The sequence below is a fragment of the Protomyctophum bolini genome (assembly GCF_963924005.1).
Source record: "Protomyctophum bolini genome assembly, chromosome: 15".
NCBI classification, from domain to species: domain Eukaryota; kingdom Metazoa; phylum Chordata; class Actinopteri; order Myctophiformes; family Myctophidae; genus Protomyctophum; species Protomyctophum bolini.
In genome coordinates, this window is record NC_137876.1 from 36,287,813 (window position 1) to 36,309,166 (window position 21,354).

At 42.5% G+C, this 21,354-nt stretch overlaps 1 protein-coding gene across 1 annotated transcript; it reads right to left on the reverse strand.

The window, feature by feature from the left end:
- Nucleotides 1–316: 316 nt before the first annotated feature.
- Nucleotides 317–12,067, reverse strand: bmp4 (bone morphogenetic protein 4). Its single transcript, XM_080783757.1, has 4 exons — nucleotides 11,743–12,067; nucleotides 6,373–6,495; nucleotides 5,240–5,604; nucleotides 317–1,591 (listed from the first exon to the last, which is right to left on the reverse strand). Exons 3-4 carry the CDS (start codon nucleotides 5,595–5,597, stop codon nucleotides 729–731), a joined length of 1,221 nt encoding a protein of 406 aa, XP_080639883.1. The 5' UTR covers nucleotides 5,598–5,604; nucleotides 6,373–6,495; nucleotides 11,743–12,067; the 3' UTR covers nucleotides 317–728.
- Between the last annotated feature and the right edge of the window lie 9,287 nt (nucleotides 12,068–21,354).

Genomic DNA, 21,354 nt, shown 5'->3' on the forward strand with positions numbered 1-21,354 from the left:
GCCATCAGGCAAAGTTTCAGATTTGAGTTTAAATCCAAATTCATGTCCAGCAGGGCATTTCCTTTTGTACAGCCCGTTTACTTGATTGTTTTTACAATTACCTACCAAGTAAAATATATTTTGTTTCAAGGGACCTACCTAATAAAGTAATAGGCTTTAAGATCAATGTAAGAGGTTAATTAAAGTCATTGTACATTTCTGATTATTTCAAATGATTCATCCAAAACAATCAGTATTGTGACAATTTCACACAGCTCTAATTTACACAAGTACACAAATGGTGCATCTTGTGATCTGCTCAAACGTATTATTGGAAGGCAATTCATGTTTTTTATTTTTCTTGAAAATGTATATAATATGAAAGCAATAAATATTAACAGTAAATAAACTTTACTTTTTAGATTTTTTTTACTATTTTCTCATTAAAAAACGTATACAATCTAATATACATTATGAAAAGTTGTACAGCGTTTTATTTATGTTTTAAAATAAGGACTCACTTTTATTTTTAATATGTAGATATAAATATATATATATTTTGTCAAAATATATGATCATATTGTCAAGGAAACAAAAAAAGAATTAGACAAACATACATCTCCACATAATAGTTATAAATAAGAGTCCAAGTGAACATTTTTGGGAGTAAGGCGGGCAGACATCAATTATTTAAGCGTCCATATTGCTTGTTTCGACTCGCCCAGTTCAAGTCCTAGTTACTCTGCTGGTTAGCGGCAGCCACAGCCCTCCACCACCATTTCCTGGTAGTTTTTTAGGACCACCTTGTCGTGTTCATCTAGGTAGAGCATGCTGATGGCACTGAGCTCTGTGGGCACGCAGCAGGCCTTGGGGATGTTGGTGTTTACAGAGTTCACCAGTGTCTGAACAATGGCATGATTGGTTGAGTTCAGGTGGTCTGCCAGGGGGAAAGGGCACTCCCCATGGCAGTAATATGCCTGGTATCCAGGGGGTGCCACTATCCAGTCATTCCACCCTACGTCGCTGAAGTCCACATATAGCGCGTGGCGTCTGCAGTTGCGGTTGCGCTTTCGACCTTTTTGCTTAGGGCTGCGCTTGGCCCGGCGGGTCAGTGGATGACCTTTACCGTCATGGCCGAAGGTGACCAGGAGGGGGCGTAGCTGCTCCCAATCCTCACCAGGCTCTTGATGTAGTGAGCGGCTAATGCGCACATGTTGGCCTTGGTGGCGTGGAGTCTGGTTGAGGTGCAGCACCTCAATGGCCAACCCGTGATTGGGCAAGCGCTCACGCGTCCAGCGGAGCACGGCCGGACTGACGTCAAAGCTCTCCCAGCGCGAGGTGTTGTGGCGCACGAGCCGGGTGTCCAGGAGCCGCGTAATCAGGTGGCCAGCTCGTGGGGCCTTCAACACCTCGTACACATTTATCCGATGAAGAAGCCCATGGTCGTCTGAAATGGCGCCATTAATGGCATCATCAATTTGATGACGGTAGAGTCGCAACTCAGCTGAGGAGAGCAGCTCGTCCTCTGGGATGCTGCTAAGGTTGAACATGAAGCGAAGAGGTTTGGTCTCTCCATCCCTCAGCTCGCCCTCGTGCACCCTCTCCATGTGTTCTGAAGACAGACAAGAAGAAACAAAGATGGTTGATACATTTAAAGACAACATTGCAAAGTACCATGTTTTGTGCAATTTATATTTATGAGGGACATCCTGTTACTGTGAAATTATTACATCTCATCCTCAAATGCTTCCTCCTTTTGTATACTTGTTTCCCTCTAAAATGATCACAAACTGCTTTATGTTGGTACCAGTTTCCCATCTGTCATTCTTGACATTTCCAACCACATCGTCTGACATCGCCTGCAGGAGTACTTTCAGCTGTGCTAAACGCATACCACTGCACTCTAACATGCCTTAATTGACACTAAAGAATGTACATGCTTGCTTTTCAAGGCCTCCGGGGTGCTTGAGGGCACAAATATACATGCAGCACGATTTCCTTATCTATCTATAACACTGGTTCTGAATGTTGGGTCCAGGGACCCCCAGGAGTCCTTGACTGATGGTTAGGAATCAAATGGACCCTTATGAGTCTGTTACTCTGGAAGTGTACAAATGATGTGTACACTCAAATTTAAAATAACCCTGGGGAGCCCAGAGATGTTTCCTTTTTTATTTAGATGAAATATCGTTATGTGGCCTAATATGCATATAAAACTACGGTTTCTTGAAATAACAAAGGTTGAGGAGCATTGGTCTAATTAGGATCATCCAACACTTCCATCTGTGCCTTAATTTTTCTGAAATTATTTGAAAAATATAACTTTCTTGTTTGTAGTTTTTCTATATATATATATTATGTGGAAAACAAAGGATATTTGTAACCCAAAAAATGGGTCCCGGCCCAATGTTTGGGCAACACTGCATTACGGGAGGGTGGTGATTAACGTACCACAGCTACAGTATAAACATAGTGGAGGCTCCCTGTTCCACGCTCAGTCTGCAGATTTCTGGCAAGATCACCATTGTTGGGGAAAGGAATGTTGTGTCTACTATTTTCCTGCTCAAGCCACCCCTGTTATTTCACACCCAAGCCTTAATCTTACCCAGGTGGTTCTCATTATTAAAACCTGCTGTGTTTTTGATTGGCTCTGCAGTTTGTTCGCTTAAGACATTTATCATTTTCATCATGAATAATCGTTACGGATTCAGACGACAAGGTAGAAGACCCCTCATCTATCACAACCCCCTGCAATGGATATCAATCAAGACTTGAAGTCAAAGTCTCGAAATATGAAATCTGCAGCCACGCACAGAGATTCTCAAGCACTCATTTGATATGATTTTATTTGTTCTTCTCTGGGACCCCAATCTATGCATCCTCAGTGTTAATTTAACTCCAACAAGAATGTACAAATGGAACCAACATTTGGTTCCATTTGTACACTCTCTGAGTTACAAGCTGGTGTATATCAATCAATTAGCTAGTGGGGACCTAATGGAACCCCCTCAAGGATCACTGGGGTTACCTGGACCCCACGCTGAGAACCAGTTATGTATGATGTGTGAAGTGAACCCAACTGTACTGTAGTTGCAGTTGCTAATTGTAGTTTAAATGCTTTACTTTAAATGAAGCACAAACGAGATGGTGAAATTCATACTCAACATAATATAAAGGAAATGGCTAAATTCATATTTAGAATTCTATACTATCTACAGTTCTACACATTAGCATAAAACCTTTACCAATCATACGTGTGTAAGTAGGCTTGGACAAACAAGGTTTACTGTCCTGTTGGTCAGTGGAAGGTTAGGAAAGCATTTATTTTTCGTGGAGAATTTCATATATTTAATTCTGTCTTCATCTTAGATTTTAGTAAAGTTCCATTCTGCCTTTCTCCTCTTCACCTAATTACCCATATAGCTGTATTTGCAACAGCCTTCTGTCCAAACCACTCTTTGTGGAGGAGACCTGTGCTCAACTGAAGTAAGCTATCATACAATAGTGCTTACATGAAAGCGAGAAACAAGTTCACACTCCCACTCAAAAAGAGCTCAAAGCGTGTTATTAACATAGTTTAGCAAAAGAAAAAAGGAGGGAAAATGCCTGCAGAGAGCAGTAGAAACATGCATGCTTGCGCACACACGCACACACGCACACACACACACACACACACACACACACACAGTCAAATCCAGTTAATTTAACTCTGGTCATTTGTACAAATACATTAAAACTGAGGATTTTACTATGTTGGTCGTTTCTTCCAGAGTGGCTTTGGTGTGTGTGTGTGTGTGTGTGTGTGTGTGTGTGTGTGTGTGTGTGTGTGTGTGTGTGTGTGTTTGTTAGCACTGGTAGTGTGTTAGATAAGCCCCATTAAGGCTGACTCATCCCTCCTACACCCCCCTCCCCCCAAGGGCAGACATGTTCTCCTCCAGCCATCTCCACAGTCGCCACAACTTTACTCTACTACGCTGATTGCTTTCTCAGTTTCTTCTTGCTCTGGTAAACGAGCCCCCCCAAAAAATCCCCTCTATATACATAATGTTTTTGGTCTCCTTTGCAATGGTTGCTTGTGGGCTGTTTGTCTTGCTTATCAACCCACACACTGTTCTCATGTGAGCACGTTAGTCAGCCGGGAGAAAACCCAGGGCCAAATCGAAACCTCTGTCTTTCTGGAGCAAACTAAGCAAATCCAAGCCACAATAAACAGAAACCCTTCTAGTCCCGTCCCGTCCCCCCCGCACGCACGCACGCACGCACACGCACACACACACACACACACACACACACACACACACACACACACACACACACTCCCCTGCCTCTCGATGTTCTTGTCCCTCTATCACCCTTAGCTTTAAGCGAGACTGTTTTTCCATCTCTCCAGGGAGCTGCAGCAGTCTCCTCTCAGCGCCCACATTGCTGGCAACAGGGGCTTTATTTAGAAGGCTGCAGAGTAGCATTAAAGATAATTGCACGTTGAGGAAGGTCCCTCTAAAAGGGCCCTCCATATAAACTGGAGACATGAGAGAGGGAGCACACTCCAGCAGCTCCGGGCCATGCAGTGCTGCTGGGTGGGGTGAGCAGTGTAACTCAGTAATATGAAGGTATGCTTTTCCTTGAGCTGCTAACCAAACATGCAGAGAGTTTTGTCAAATGAGGCTCTTGGGAGAGAGGAGTAGCTTGTCTAGCACAATTTCTTCAACCCTCTTTAGACAGCATTTTGTGACCACATCCTTAGATTCTATAGTTTATGTTGAGCTGGGTGGAGAATGTCATACCATCAGGTTCAATGAGATGTAGGAAGAGTTGCTTCTTTTTCTTCTTTCTTTCTTTTTTACTCTCCCGTAAAACTGCTTATACTTTATGTACTGTGTTGACCACAATTCCCCAAGGGTCTGTACTTGAACCTCTTATTTTTTTATACCTGTAAACCAAATCTCTTTGCTGAAAACAGGTGATCTACAAGCTCACATAGCATTGCGTTGCGATGCATTGAGACTCTGCCTGTTATTGCCGAATATTCACCTATTATGCCCAGAATAGGAACGCTATGGTTCATGTGGTTAAGGGTCCACACCCACACTAATAAAATGTGCTACCACTAGAATCAGTGGAATGCCAAGAGACAATGACCTCCATTGTGGTTTAGTGTTGCTGTGCAGACCTACTGTATCTAATCATGACTCTTTCGGCTGCAGAAAAAAGATTCTTCTTCATCTCCTTGTCTACCTTCCCTTCCTCCATCCGTCCTTACCTTCATGGTGGAAGCCCCTGACAGTGTTGGCCCGGCTGGCCGACCTCTCGGGGTACTCGAAGGCTATGTCGTGTGCTCCGGCCTCCTCGGCCTCGCCCGACTGCAGCCGGTAGAGGTCCAGCAAGTAGCGGGGCACGGTGGCAGAGCGGCTGGGCCGCGGCCGCCTCTGCAGGCCGAACATGTGCAGCAGTGTAGCCTCGAAGTCCCGCAGCAGTTCATGGCTCTGAGCGGCCGAACGACCCTGCAGGCCCGGCACTTTCTTCTTCCCTTCTTCAGGTATCAGACTAGCATGGTTGCTCTCTCCCAGCAGGACTTGGCATATTAAAATGACCATCAGCATTCGATTACCAGGAATCATGATGTCTCTGAGGGACAGGGGCAGATGGCACAGGGAGATAAGGGATTTAGACAGGACTGAACATGCCACAAGAGGGTGAGAGAGACACAGAGAGAGGCAGAAATGGGAAACAAGAAAAAAGTAGAGGGAGGGAGGGAGGAAGGAACAGGAGCTGATGAACAGGACTGAGCTCTGTTTTAAGTGACATTATACATTTTGTCTTCTCATTCTCTACAACTCTCCTTCGGTCTCTGACGAAAACCTCCAGATCTTCCCTAAATGTTCCCACTGAGAGGGTGTGCTCTAATTGGTTATAATAGTCCAGGCTGCCTTGTTTACAGTAAAGCAGCCCCCAGATCAGATAGTTCTCTTGCAGTTTATCTCTGGCAACATCCTCCGAAGGTAAACATCTGGTTTTAGAACTCAGCTTTTTGAATGGAATCTGAGGGTCATTCCTCTTTACTCTCCCCCACTGTCTCCTCCCCTCCGCCACTATGATTAGACAAATAAGAGAGGGGTCAGAGCAAATTCTTAACTCGATAAGGAGCCAGAGTCCCTCTCACAGTCTGATCCAACCAGCCATGAGGCAAACAAAGAACCATGTGCCACACATTTCACCAGGCTTTTTTCTCCAGACAGAAGAAGGTCTTCCTTGTACAATTTCCTTATTCAACACACCACAGGGGCTTTTTTAGTTAAGGGTACGATGAATGCCACATAAATCAGAGGAATCAGAGGAACAGAGAGAAAATGTATCACATGGCACAAATTAAATTGGCGTGGTCCACCTACTTACCGACAGAAAATAAAGCATGGGAAAACAGTCCATGTTTGTTGGGAGCAGGCAATGGACGTGTTCCTCAAGGAAATGTTAGGTGGCACTGGGTGGCTGCAGGAGAACGTTGGAATGACCCTGTTCCTGAAAAATATACAGAAAAAGAGATGTTATAAACTTAACACAGAAGTAAACATTTGAAACACTTACATGGTATTTACTTGAAACAAGGGGAGAGGGAATGTGTGTGCATGTCTGTTTCTGTTTCTGTGCATGTCTGTTTGTGTTTGTGCATGCACGCATGCGCGCGCTCGCGCGCGTGTGTGTGTGTGTGTGTGTGTGTGTGTGTGTATTATGTGTACGTGTTTGTGGGCAGATCCATGTTTATATGCACATGGTGCATGTTTTCATACCTCCAAATGTTTCTTTAAGGCTTATCACTTTGGTACATGGTCTAAAAGGTTACACTATCACTCTATTTACTGTGACTGGAATGTCAGGAGGCGACAGCCACAACGCAGAGAGCAGCTCCCCTCTGCCTGACACTCGACTAGCAACAGTGCAAATAGGAAACCTTTGACCATCTTTTTTAATCGAGAACCGCTTCAGACAATGGCTGATAAAGGCCTGCTTCTAATGCACAATGGTGTCAGGGCCATGGTCAAACAAGGAAAAACACTTAAATAGAAAACAGTTCTTAGAATCTACTGTACAATGACGTCAGGGCCATGGTCAAACAACAAACCACTTAAATAGAAAACAGCTCTGAGAATCTATGTTGCATTTGCAATTATAATTTCTTACAGAATATTATTCCTTACAGGACAATATTATCATCTCCAGATGAACTCACTCACCCTTTAGCATAATAATCCCTCCAAATAACCGATGCAAGATCACTGATTTCCAGCAAAGAACTTCAACTCTAACACTCCAAAGATCTCACAGGTTATTGTAATGTTGATGACAGGCCTTCTGCCCTTTGACCTCTGTCATCAACAAATTAATCTACATTCCTACGTAGAATCACGCACACATTCCTGTTAGTACGTTTCAAGCAGGGCATGCTTGTAACATGCAATACGCTTAACTGTTCTATATACATTATATAGTGTATATTATTAAATAGTACTGATTTTCAATGAGGGGTCCAGGGGGTCCCCGGCTAAACGAGTCATAGTTAGGGCCCATGTGGGTCCATTTGGTTCCAATTGTACACTGAGTTAGATTGGGGTCCCAGAGATTAAAAAACCTCATACAACATATATATAAGCACACACACACACACACACACACACACACACACACACACACACACACACACACACACACACACACACACACACACAGTATATATCATATCAATGGCTTCAATGTGCTTTTAGTATAATAGCACAAGTATAATCATTAAATCAATTAGGATTATTTACAAACACTGTCTGTTTCTTTTCCTCTACTGGGATGGTTGAGACGCCCATGGTATGTATCACAACAACTTGGCTTTCACAGCTCTGTTGCTCAAAAGAACGTTACTGAATCACACTAATAAAAAGTAAAGGTTTTAGAGAGCACAGGCCCAGGGTAAACTCCAGAACGTTACTGAATCACACTAATAAAAAGTAAAGGTTTTAGAGAGCACAGGCCCAGGGCAAACTCCAGCAGCACAAAGCTCAGCACTACAGATTAACGCATCATTTGGTCATCATTTGGAGCCGGTTCCACTGGAACGAAACCAAGCATTACAACAGCTAGGATGCACATTAACAGGAACATGTTATATGTGTAATATACAGTTTTGAGTGTGATTGTGTCTGCGCGTGTGTGTGATGTGCTTGTCTTGTGATTATCTTGGTCCCAGCACGGCTCACTGTACACTCAATCAAGGATCTTTTTCCTAACAGCATTAGACTTTGACCTGCTGGTGACCCCTCGTTCTCGGTCATGACACTGGATATTGTGTGTGTGTGTGTGTGTGTGTGTGTGTGTGAGAGACGTGTGTGTGTGTGTGTATATGAGAGAGAGTGAGTGCCAAGTGTATGTGCGTGCATGTGTATGTCTGTGTTTGTGAGCGTGGATCAGTGTGGTGTAAGAGCGTAAGTGAATGAGAGGAGTGTGTGTGTGTGTGTGTGTGTGTGTGTGTATGTATGTGTGTGTGCGTGTATGTGTGTGTGCCAATGCTTGCATGTCCGTGAGAACTGTGGCAGAGAGAGGAGGGCTCAGAACATGATCAGCTCTATTACCCATGGGGTGGGGGGATAACGTGTGTGTGTGTGTGTGTGTGTGTGTGTGTGTGTGTGTGTGTGTGTGTGTGTGTGTGTGTGTGTGTGTGTGTGTGTGTGTGTGTGTGTGTGTGTGTGTGTGTGTGTGTGTGTGTGTGTGTGTAATGTGGATGTGAGAGACCGTGTGTCTGTGTGTGTGTGTGTGTGTGTGCTTGCACGCGTGTGCGTAAGTGTGCGCATCTCTGACAACAAACGCTCATTGTACAGGGAGAGGGCCTCTCCCATGATTACAGGGACTCATAGCACTGACCATACAGAACATATTGTAACTGTAACCAGACTCATAGCACTGACCATACAGAACATCTTGTAACTGTAACCAGCCACTGGTTACAGGGACTCATAGCACTGACCATACAGAACATCTTGTAACTGTAACCAGCCACTGACAGGGACTCATAGCACTGACCATACAGAACATCTTGTAACTGTAACCAGCCACTGACAAAGCTGCAGGCTAGAAAAGACAGACTCTCAAAGTGCTGCAATGATGATGATGAAAGAAGATGCAAGACAGATAGATAGGGAGTAACTTTCAGCTGTGGAAGAAAAAAAAAGGCCAGGGGATTCCTACTAGTGTGTCTATTCTTGCCACCAATGAGTTTAATAAATGCTATAAACATTAGCAGCTGAAAACAAAACTGGCTCGTCCGTTTACACCAGTGGCTGTAACAATACTGATGATTTACTATGGGTTTTATTGAGATTATTAACATAAATCTATGGGTGCATTGTTGGTTATACAACACTATCAAAGCAAAGGATAATTCCCAGATAATAGACTGCTTTTATAGGCAACTTCACACTTGCAGACTTTTGAACTGGATTAGAGGCAGAACCATATTTTGCAACAAATGCAGTCCAGGCTGCAATTAGGCCCAGGCAGTCAACTGCCCTTGGCTTGGTTAGATCCCCCTTGGCCTCTCTCTCTCTGACCAGAGATAATGTGATCAGACTATGCACATGGCCCTTTAGATGTGTTTCCTGAGGAATTTGACAGGGATGGTGGGGGGGAAGGAGGAAGGGGGGAGGAGGGCAGCAGGTTACCACGGGAACAGATCCCTGGCCTGATTTTACCATTTAATGTTACAATGCATAATTTACCAACATGTTGCTGAACGTCGTATAGCCCTGCGTAATCCGTTGTTTTAGTCTGTTTCTCTATTTCATGCCCCATTGTTCAGTTTAAATGTTATTAAATCCCTTAATAACTAATTTAAATGATACAGGTTAGATTAGGCCTAGCCATCTAGCACACAAGCTGACCTAAAACCAAGGGACCACAAGCATAACAGGCCTATATAGCCTGTTAGGAGGAGGCGGGGGGAGCTTAACACTAAATAACATTTGTCTAACTTTGTGATAACTGGATTGAACATATCTGTGAGGTCAGAGGTGTTTAACTGAACTTGGAAATGCAAATTCATTTTTGAACGAAAAGAATCATGCGATGTCTCCTGTTGTTGAAGGGTTTAGGTTTAGGGGTTTTATATGCTCCCATGAGCAAATCGACAGCAAGAACATTCACAGTCAGTGAGATCATTGAAACCAGGTTAATCGTTTTGTTAGGCTATATGTTTTGAAAGGCAGTTATCTTCACTCTGATGTGTATTCCCAAAGATGAATACTCTATGTTCATTTAACAGGAAGGAACATAAATTAAACACAATTAGGTTTGGCAATGTCAATTGGCCTCCAGTTAAATTACACAACACAATCTCCTGCAGCTGGTATTTCACTACTAAATTTAACCACTTAGTATGATTTCAAAACTTAAAGCTGTTGTTTCTTTTTGAAAACCTACAAAGCATATAGGCCCTTGGCCAACTATGGCTTCAAATGAATGGAGAGGTTTACTATAGTAAATAGTAGTATTATAGTAGTACGCTAGTATAGTAATATAATAATAGGCTACAAAGTAATTATTAATAACAATAATACTAATGATCATCATCATCAGTCACATGGATTAAGAAATAACGAGTTTTTCATCAAAACAAATGCAGTCAAATTGCAATCCTTGCATGATTTCATGTGGAAACAAACTGTGCCATGAAGGACGCCACGCGCACGCCGGCCTGTAAATGTCTAGTGAAATGACAAAATGTGATAATTTATTACTGTCATCTTAAATGTGACTTTTGATAGCTATGCTAGACAGACATGACACTAATGTTATTGATGTTATATTAAAAAAAGATTAGGCCTATCCGCAGCGAATTTAGACTACAGAGTTTCAGTGGTTTGACATTCCTTTTTACAATAATGATAACATTTACACTTTGTTAAACATTGCTGGTTAGCATGTGTCATTTCAAAGTATGCTAAACTCGCCCGAGTAAAGAAGAAAGTCCTCATATTTACGCACGAGTGATTTTTGAAGGCCGAGTGAATATCGCATATTACGCATATTGATTTAGTAGGCGGTGTCAAAATAATAAGACAAACGTGTGATTGATATTATAAAGTAGGCCTAAACGCCAGATTTTGAGACGGTCACTCCATCTTTCACAATATAGGCTACAGACCCATGTAGCCTACACAGCGGGGCAAGACATTAAGCAGATGCAGGTGTCCAAATTGCCAAATGTTGCTTAACTTCGGGAAAGTTAAAACTCGTGCCAAAACGAATGCGCACACTTTTGATTGTGCTGCTGAAGCGAGAGCAGCAGGAAAGAATGGCCTGGCGGATGGGTTGTTGAATAGAATAGCCTACATTTTCTTCCCCTTTGAACATGTTCTCGTTAGATTGGTTTCTCACAGGCTGTCCGGCAAAAATACGTGTAACCTGCTGCTGTTTAGTTATGCTGTAGGCTCCTCGAAGATCACGACCCAATTCACCATCAAAAATACATTTTCATGCTTCAGCTGTTTCTTAGGCTGTGCAATTGGATATTTGTATCACATGACACAGTATTGTACCTAGGCTACTGGTCCATTTCTGACAAATAATGCTTTGCCCTGAAAACCCGAATCGATATGAGCGGATAGCGTCTCACGTGCAGGCTCATATTATCAACGAAATGACAGACTGATTCAACAGGTTCGACTTATTAAAGTCGATCTGTCGAAGCCCCTTCAAAACCACGCTGAAGAATGAAGCGGTGCTTACCATCAGTATGGGTACAGGTATCCTCGAATCAAATGAATTTGACAAAAGGAAGGTGCGATGTCTCCACGCAATTGCAGTCCAGGTAGGTGTAAAAGCACGTACCGAAAACGCCGAATGAGCTCTGCCTACGGAAGAGCTCTGTGACTTTGCCTCATTAATTCCTTATCGACCCATCTAAAAAAAATAAGAGGACGAGACGGTGTCTGGAGACAGGGCGGTGTGAACTGAAGGCGCTTCAGGTCTGCTGCGGGGCTGATATCTCCAGAAGTTCACCGGGGCGGAACAGCGCTCAGGCAAGCAGACTCTCCAACTGATCAAGCATCTATAGTCCCTTGCAGTTTTTATGTGTCCGCCCAATTTACCCTCTCTGCCTCCTCCCCTACCCCCACCTCACTCAACTGTCTCAAACACCTTGGATAACCCCCCCCTCCTTCCCTCGCTCTCCTCTTTAAACGAAAGAAGCGCGTTGCGCGCGCCAGGCTGGCTACTTGTAGCCCTATAGCTATGAGTTTGGAAAATAAAACATATTGCTTTGCAATGCAATGTTCACCGTATTTGCACTCATATCGTTGCAATTCAGTGTAAACGAGTTTTGAGTGGTGTATAATATAATGTCGCTGTTCCCTTTGTTAATTCTGTCTATAAATAAATTGTGCTCCCACTATTAAATACACCTGGCAAGCTAAAGTAGGACAACATTGGATAGCGCGCCTTGCGCTCTTTTTGCAAGGTCACGTAAACGCGGGGAATCAGGTTTCCTTGTGTGTGTGTGTGTGTGTGTGTGTGTGTGTGTGTGTGTATGCGCACGCGCGCGCGAGTGTTTGTGATGATCTGTGCATATTTAGACTGCAATGTGCAACTATACAGCAAAATATTGACAAATGATGTCCTTTAGGCCTTATAGGATATCATCTATCACATATAATGTGCGAAAAAGCTGAGAAACTCAAGTGTTCCCTCTTCCCTGTCCCCCCCACTCCTCAACAGCTTCTCTGTTTATTGTGTTCCTATGGATACAGTCATCTGGGATTGACCAGCTAATGGCAGCTATTGAGTTTTGTTTTGTGAGAAGATCTTTTGAATCTATAGGAAAACGGTGTGACAAAACGGCACAACTTAAGCCACCAATAATTATTAATTACATTGAAAATGGTGGACCCTGAAATGTATACTGGACAACTCACCCCAGTGCTTGCCCGTGTTTCCTCCTGGAATTTGCCCCAGTGAGGGGGATAACTTGTAATATGCTATTGGCTGTTTGTATTCTTTGGGGGAAAATATAAAAAGATACTCCTGTGGAAAGGCTATATTATTTTACTTATATTAACCCTATAAAAAATTGTATAATTTAGTATATATGTAAGGTTTTGCCCACTCAAATGGTACCTCGTCAGATAATCCCCACATAGCCTATACAACAACTTCCGTGAAGTAGTAGTAGCCTTTTCATAAATTGTTGTCCTGTTACCATGTACACAAGTCGTGTGCTTTCAGCTTTTCATGGTGTCATGCACAAAGTAACAGTTTTTGTATATTGACTTTAGTTTGAAATGCACCCATTCTACATACTGTGAAATAACAATCAATCAATCAATCAATCAATCAATCAATTCTCAGTGTAATAGTTCATTGTCTCAAATGGACAACTAGTTAAATGAAGATTATGTCACTGCATGTGACATAATCTTTTTTTTATGAATTTCTTTATAGTTTATACCTTTTCCTTTCTCTGATTATTAAATTAAATTAAATGTATTAAATCACATGTTTATACAAAGCATGAATGGGTGAATTTATTTTGTGCAAGCTAACTAAACGTTTTGTGACTATATAATAACTACATTAGATCCATTGGAATACAGGCTATTTTCCCCCATTTTCTGAAAAGTAACAGTTTCGTACATTCAAGGATTTTGCGCGACAGTGACGATATGTACTCTGCTGCCTGTTTGAGTTATACAGAACTATCGTTTGTTGCCCATTACTTAACCTGTCCGTCACCCTGACAGACTAGAATGTGTTTAGGCTTTGGTTGGGGAAGCTTATTGCTCTAGTGAGCTCATGATTGCCTTGCCTCGAGCATAAATCTCCATGCAAAACAGTTATGCAAAAGCTGCAGATAATAGATACACTGCTGTGTGTGTGTGTGTGTGTGTGTGTGTGTGTGTGTGTGTGTGTGTTGGTGGGAATGGTTTGTGACTCATGGGGGCTAATAGCCTATACTTCACCTTCTGACAGACGCATTTTACATGGATGATATGAATTGATGTATGTATTGAATGTATTTGCTGATACTGGATTGGACTTTTAAGTTATAGCAAATATTTAGCCTATTAGTTTAATTGTGCCATGATTCAGCAATGACACTATGGGCTGTATTTTGCGTGTCTTAAGTACCAGATCTTATTACTTAACTTAAGACCTGGAGGCGTGATCAATGCCATTTGGCTATTCTGAGTGGCCAAAGACCATTGACCACGCCTCCAGTCTTAAGTTAAGTAATAAGACCTGGTACTTAAGACGAACAAAATACAGCCCTCTGTCTCTTGTGTTGTCCATTTAATCAAACCCTACACAGTATACGTCACTGACTGCATGGGGCGAGAAGCGCGTGCACTGGCCATATACTGCATGGAGCGTGTCTTGAGTGTACAGGGTGTGATGAGGTCAGATCAACATATGGAATGTCAGAACAGGTCAGCTCAATATATGGAGATCTAAGGGTGGCAGCAAGGGCAGTGTCTTGAGTGTATACAGGGTTTGATGAGGGCCCAGGTAGGGCCGGGCCTTAGTTCTTGGGCCTGTTGAGAACTCTAATCTTCGCCGGCTGCCAGGCGTGGCTGCCAGGCGTGGCTGCCCAACTAACTTTGGGGCAGGCCCGTCTAGAGTTTAAATGGACAGGCATCAGTCAAAAGGTGTGAGTTGTGGCAAAAGGTGGCTGGTGCGTGAGTCTCTGACGGCGGCACCACTGGCGCTCCCTGGCCAAACGACAGCGCCGCTCGTCAGCAGTCTCCTCCGTGAGATGTGACGGCAGACTGCTGGGCGAGTGCTGTCACTTTGGCATGGGATCAACTTTGACCAGGAAATGCACAATGAAGAACAGGTAGAACAGGGTTTATAGCCATGGCCAGGGTTCATGGCCATATATAGCGTGTCTTGGAGACGTGACTAGACATGATATATGGGGGACATTCCCATATATGGGCTTAAAAGTGTAGTGAAAAGCCTCGAGCATAAATCACAGTGTGTGACACTGTGTGTGTGTGTGTGTGTGTGTGTGTGTGTGTGTGCGTGTGTGTGTGTGTGTGTGTGTGTGTGTGTGTGTGTGTGTGTGTGTGTGTGTGTTTGTGTGTACGTCACCATTGAGAGCCAGTTATACCAGTACTTGCACGCTCTGCTTGCGCACTATTAGGCCATTTATGGCTTACTTGGGTGCACTATCTATAGTCATGTGTGGTGGAAAAAAGGCTGATAGGAAAACATTGCAAATCTTCAAACTAAAGCCAATTAACTCCACATGGAGGTGGGGGTCAAAGTCGCTTATAATATGCAGAACTGGCAACACTGCAAACTGCACTGCAGGCTGTTTTTTGCAATTTGCATGGGAAAAAAATGCTAGTCTGTTGCAATCTGACGTGTCTGGGTCTGATGTGATGAGATCACAGTGTGTTGCAAAACAATACCCTATTTTCTGTGTATATCCCAGCAAAAACAATATAAAAATTGTGTTTTACGTTATCAAGCGTTATCAATAACATTCTCATATCGCAGAGACGCAGAAAAGACATGTGTATTGCTTTCAACAGTAGATCTCACATCAGATCAATGGGATTTAAGTGGATCATTTTCTAAGTCTTCCTTTAACAGTATATCTAGTACACATATATCTAGTGCACATATACTAGTGTACAGTGCAATACTATAGACAACTATAAATTGATCATAACTTATAGCAGAGAGATGAGTTTACATTTGGTGGTGGAAGGTTAAACTTCATGATGGCAGTGTACATCCCTACCTGCAGTGGTGTCATGGTGTTTTTTGTACTGGTACCACGGCGTGTTAATGACGTCACATGCACGCACACACGTGCATGTGCGTACATGTGCGCATTGCGGCATGTGCACACAGAACAGCTGACATAGCCTAAGCCTATTGTTAAATAGTGTGTGAGAGTTTTAGACACAAACACAAAAGTAGACTTAAAATAGTCAGACAAACATCTTTACTGCACACTAGCGAAACTAAAAAGTTTGCTTTGGACGAATGAAGCTGTTCTTTGATGGAGGAGGAGGCATTCTTCTTGTGTGTAGCTATACTGCTGTAAGTGTGCATGCTTACCGTATAGGCTACGTGCGCTCAGGTATAAAAAGTTAAAGCTGTCCTGTTGTTATGCAAAGTAGTAGCCATTTTATTCGGCACGGTACTTGACACGGCGTGAAAATAGGGGGTGGGGGGGCCATGGCCTCAGATTTGGAAATGCTGATCGTCATCCCATGGCCGCCGTACACTCGACTGTGAACCGGTCAAGTGAGAGCTGAAGGTCTTGGACCAATGTTGCCATCAGGACCACGTCATCTGCAAAAAGCAGTGAAGCAACCCTCACCGAGCCGTATACCCTCTCCGCCACAACTTCGCCTTGAGATCCTGTCCATGAAAATCACAAACAGGACAGTGACCCTGGTGGAGGCCAACCAGGAAACACACAGGAAACGAATCCGACTTATACTCCCGAGCACGCAGACACAGCTCTTGCTTTGGTTGTACAGAGATTGGATGGCCCTCAACAAGGTCCCCTTCACCTCATACTCCCGCAGCACCTCCCATAGAAACCTCCCGGGGGACCCGGTCATTTGCCTTCTCCAAAACACATGTAGACCAGATGCAGTGGAGCCTGCCTGGAAAATTATATGGGGGGGTTCCTTAATGTGGGCGTGACCACAAGGTGGGCATGGTCAGGCATGAGACAGCTCAAAATAATGTAACCAAATGGACCCCTGTGTTTAATTAAGTACATGCTATTTGTAATGTTAGAAATAATTATTGTAAACAGATCAATGGATACAGACCATAAATGTAAGTCAACACCCAGAGCCTTCAACATGTACAATTCATGTTCATGTACAATTATGACATTTAGAAACATTTCAGTCAGACAACTCACGAATAGATTTACCCAATATTTATTATAGAATGAGAATACAAGTGTGCATACAATATTAGACTTGGCGTTCGGCTCCAGACCAGGGAGATAGATATACAATAAACCCCCATGGGGAACATAAATAACAGAGCCCACCGGTAGTGCTGGGGTGGTGGTGGGAGCAAACATCACATAACAACCAGGAACCATATATGCAGAGGAAGGCAGGAAGAGCATGCAGACTGGTGAGCTTAAGTAGCCCACCCAATTGGTCAGCTGACTGCCACATCAGCGAATGACGTGTGGGACTTGCACACACTTATACACCCACATATAATGCAGCATGTTAAACTCTTGAGTATAGTATGCGCCTTTGACTATGGCATGAACCCCCTCGAGTATGTCTGCATAAACTAACTCTGCAGGTTACGCATCATTTATTGAAACCAAATTATAATGTTTTTTTTTTTTTTAATACTGTTTTTATTAGGCATTTTTGTTCGACAATTTCAGATTAGATAATGATAAGTAATTCAGTTAAATAAAAATGAAAAAAATAACAGGCAATGTAAATGTTCCACATACAGTATAACAAAAAAACATAAGTGTGATAAACATGAAAAAACAAAAAACAGTTAAACAATGACAAGTGTGAACAGACAAACAAAACAGACAACAGGACAGACATTCTTGCTCTCAAACTTCCAACATGTTGTGAATTAAGTAAGTTAGACATTCTTTTTTAAATAATAAAAAATAAAATAAAGAAAAAACATTCAGTTCCTTTTCTTTCAGTTCCTTTTCTTTCTTTCCAATTTTCTATTGTGCTATTGTGTAGGAGGGGTTAGCGTGCACCTATTAAAATAGTCAATGAAGGGTTGCCATGTCTGGTAGAACCTATCTTCACTCCCTCTCAATTCAAACTTAATCTTTTCCAATTGTAAGTAATGCATAACATCTTTCATCAGTGAAGTGTGAGTTGGAACCTGTGCTTGTTTCCAATTCAACAGTATCAGTCTGCGAGCCAGTAGAGTCACATATTTTACCATGTTATATTGGAAAGTAGACAGTTTGACCCCGGGCCCTGTGACTCCCATACAAATTATAATGTTTTAATGTCAATGTCTATATGACAGATTTGAAATGGGGTCCATGGCTATGCTGTGAAATACCCTGGCCTCTTAGGCTACCTGACTCTCATAATTTCCACATTTAATCATTTTGTATGTGTTTCCCTTTATACAGGTATTTAAGTGTATGCATTAGCTTTTGTCTGATTGATATTACTTAAACTGTGCCTAAACTGTGAAAATACATAATCCACCCCTCTGAAATTCTGAAATGGAAATTTAAGCATTTTGATTTATAACTGAGAATGACATCCAACCTATTACACACAGAACACAGGGCTGATATCCCTTGTAAATGAGACCGCTTGGAAATCAGGGCCCTTGGAAACGAGGCCCTTTGGGAATGGAATCCCCACCGCTATACAGGCTGTTGTCAGAGTACTTCATATTACTTGGAGGCCGGTCTATGACATATTGGTGACATCAGGGATCTCCATACAGTATATGGGCATAAAAGGGACACAGACACAGAGATTGAGCGAATGGTTCTCGAGATATGCAAGGGGGATACGCACGCATGCACACACACACACGCACGCACGCACACACGCACTCACTCACGCACGCACACAAACACACACTTTTTGTACACAACACACAGATTTAGTATCTATTCAACATGTCATGCTGCAACGCATTATGAGCATGACCTGCTATTTTTCGTTAAGTAGCCTACTGTATAAATCACCGTAACACTTTGCCAAAGAATTCAAACCCTGTTCTCTACCAACAGCAAAATGTATCTCTTATAATAGCAAGAACACATTTCATGGCGCCATGTGGTCAGTTGTAAGGCAATCTGAGAACCCATCGGCAAAACATTAAGGTAAAACAGTGAGTCAACAGTCTGTCTCGAGAGACTAGTTGCAAGGGTACATGCACAACCCACGAAACTGCCTGAACATTTCATGAAAATATGTTACACTGTTTCTTTGTTAGCAGACACATGAACAGGACTGATCACAATACCATGATGCATACGCTATGCAGCGTGCTGGCTAATTAGCCTTATGGTTAACTGGCACATTTATAGAAATCCTTATTAATGTGAATTGTCCCAGTCCTGAATATAAATTACAATAAACCCTCCATTGCTATCATTGCGTATAGCTGATTCACATCGTATCCAATCTCAAATCAGCACACAACAGGATTGAGTCCACACTCCAACTGGACAAATGAAGTAAAGTATTTAACTGGACTCCATTCAAGTAGGACAGTGCTGTTTGTAACATAGCAGTCAGCAGCCCCCATCATCCTAACAAATCAAAAGCCTCTTCGCTCTCATGCAGCGCTAGTAAATATCCCATTCATGTCCGTGGTTTGCCTCAGTCTATAGTCTCCCTGACTCTTCCTGACTCACTGGCTTGACCAGACCACTTTGTCTGGATTCAGCACACTCTTTATTTGACAAATCGCTATGCTGCTTACACAGCAGTGTGGCCTAGTTAGAGAGACTGAACTGTTACAGAGAGGTCATAGATTTGATCGTTGATCCCTGCAATAGCCAGCTGAAGTGTCCTTGAGCAAGTTTCTGAATTCCCACCTGCTCAGTCATTACAATTTGGATAAGAGGGTCAAAGAAATGTCTATATTGAGAACACAACACTCACACAACGCCATGCAATAGAATAGTGTGACTCAGAAGTGAAAAGTACACGTCACATTGAGTTCTGCCACTCAGGGGGCAAGGGAAAGACCAATATATGGACGAAGGGATCCCCATTGGCTTCTAGAACTGTTTTGAAGCCACTTTTTTGGCTAATTTTCAAATCCGTCCTCTTGGAACTTTTGGTTCTGAATACCAACCGTAAACGAATGCTATTGGCTTGACAGCAGCAAGGGTGGCCCTAAAAGCCAAAAGCATACCCTACTTTATCATTGTGGGATCGCTAAGGCAATCACACAAATGTTATCCCCACGCTTCTTTATTCCGCCCTGTTTTTTTACCTTAACTAGTCCTTCAAGGGATTGTGACATAACAAAAGGGGTTTTATAATGAAAATTAATGTCATGAAACCGTTAATACTTTTAGCAAGACACTTTGTTCCAACTTCTGACATCTCAGCTAGCATTTGAATTGATTTAATTAGTACTTTTAGAGATATTATACTTTAATTGCTATAAACAAATCCCATTCATTTGAAGGGACACAAGGAACAATACTGGGCCCAATCCTTTTTAGTATATATATAAATAATATCACCTCATCTTTAAATAACTGTAGCTGTCATCTCTATGCAGATGACACAGTCATTTATTGTACAGCAGACTACACAAGGCGCAATAGAAAACCTACAACTTTCTTTTAACATCCTCCAGGACGCCCTTATTGGTATCAGATTGATGTTGAACATCAGCAAAACTAAATTCATGCTGTTCTCCAGAGCCAAAAAACTCCTATAATGACATTCGCATATCTTCTATGAATGGAACTGATATCGAAAGAGTCACAGAGTATAAATATCTTGGTATTTGGATTGATGAGAGACTTACTTTTAAACACCATGAAGAGGTCCTTGCTCGTAAATTGCGACAGAAAATTGGCTTTTTGTATAGAAATAAGGCCAGTTTTCCTGCCATTAACAGAAAGAGGGTTGAGGCAGTGTTCCTGTCATTAGCAGGAAGAGGGTAGTTGAGGCAGTGTTCCTGTCATTAGCAGAAAGACGGTAGTTGAGGCAGTGTTCCTGTCATTAGCAGAAAGACGGTAGTTGAGGCAGTGTTCCTGTCATTAGCAGAAAGACGGTAGTTGAGGCAGTGTTCCTGTCATTAGCAGAAAGACGGTAGTTGAGGCAGTGTTCCTGTCATTAGCAGAAAGACGGTAGTTGAGGCAGTGTTCCTGTCATTAGCAGAAAGACGGTAGTTGAGGCAGTGTTCCTGTCATTAGCAGAAAGACGGTAGTTGAGGCAGTGTTCCTGTCATTAGCAGAAAGACGGTAGTTGAGGCAGTGTTCCTGTCATTAACAGAAAGAGGGTATAGTTGAGACAGTGTTCCTGTCATTAGCAGAAAGAGGGTAGTTGAGGCAGTGTTCCTGTCTGTCTTGGATTATGGAGATATAATCTACAGTATAGACATGGAGCAGCATCCACTCTTAAATCCCTAGAATCTGTTTATCACTCATCGATTCGATTTATTACGGGTGTTTTGTCTTCTGTGGTCCTAATACATGGCCCTGCAAATTACATTGAAACTGACCACATTGGTACCCTTGAGTCGTTTTAAAACCTTGGTGAGCATACAGACCCCCACAATATGTAACTGTTTTTTATATTGTTTTATTAGACCCTAGCAATAACATATTAGACCCTAGCAACCACCTTTTTTACCTTAGCAACCGTA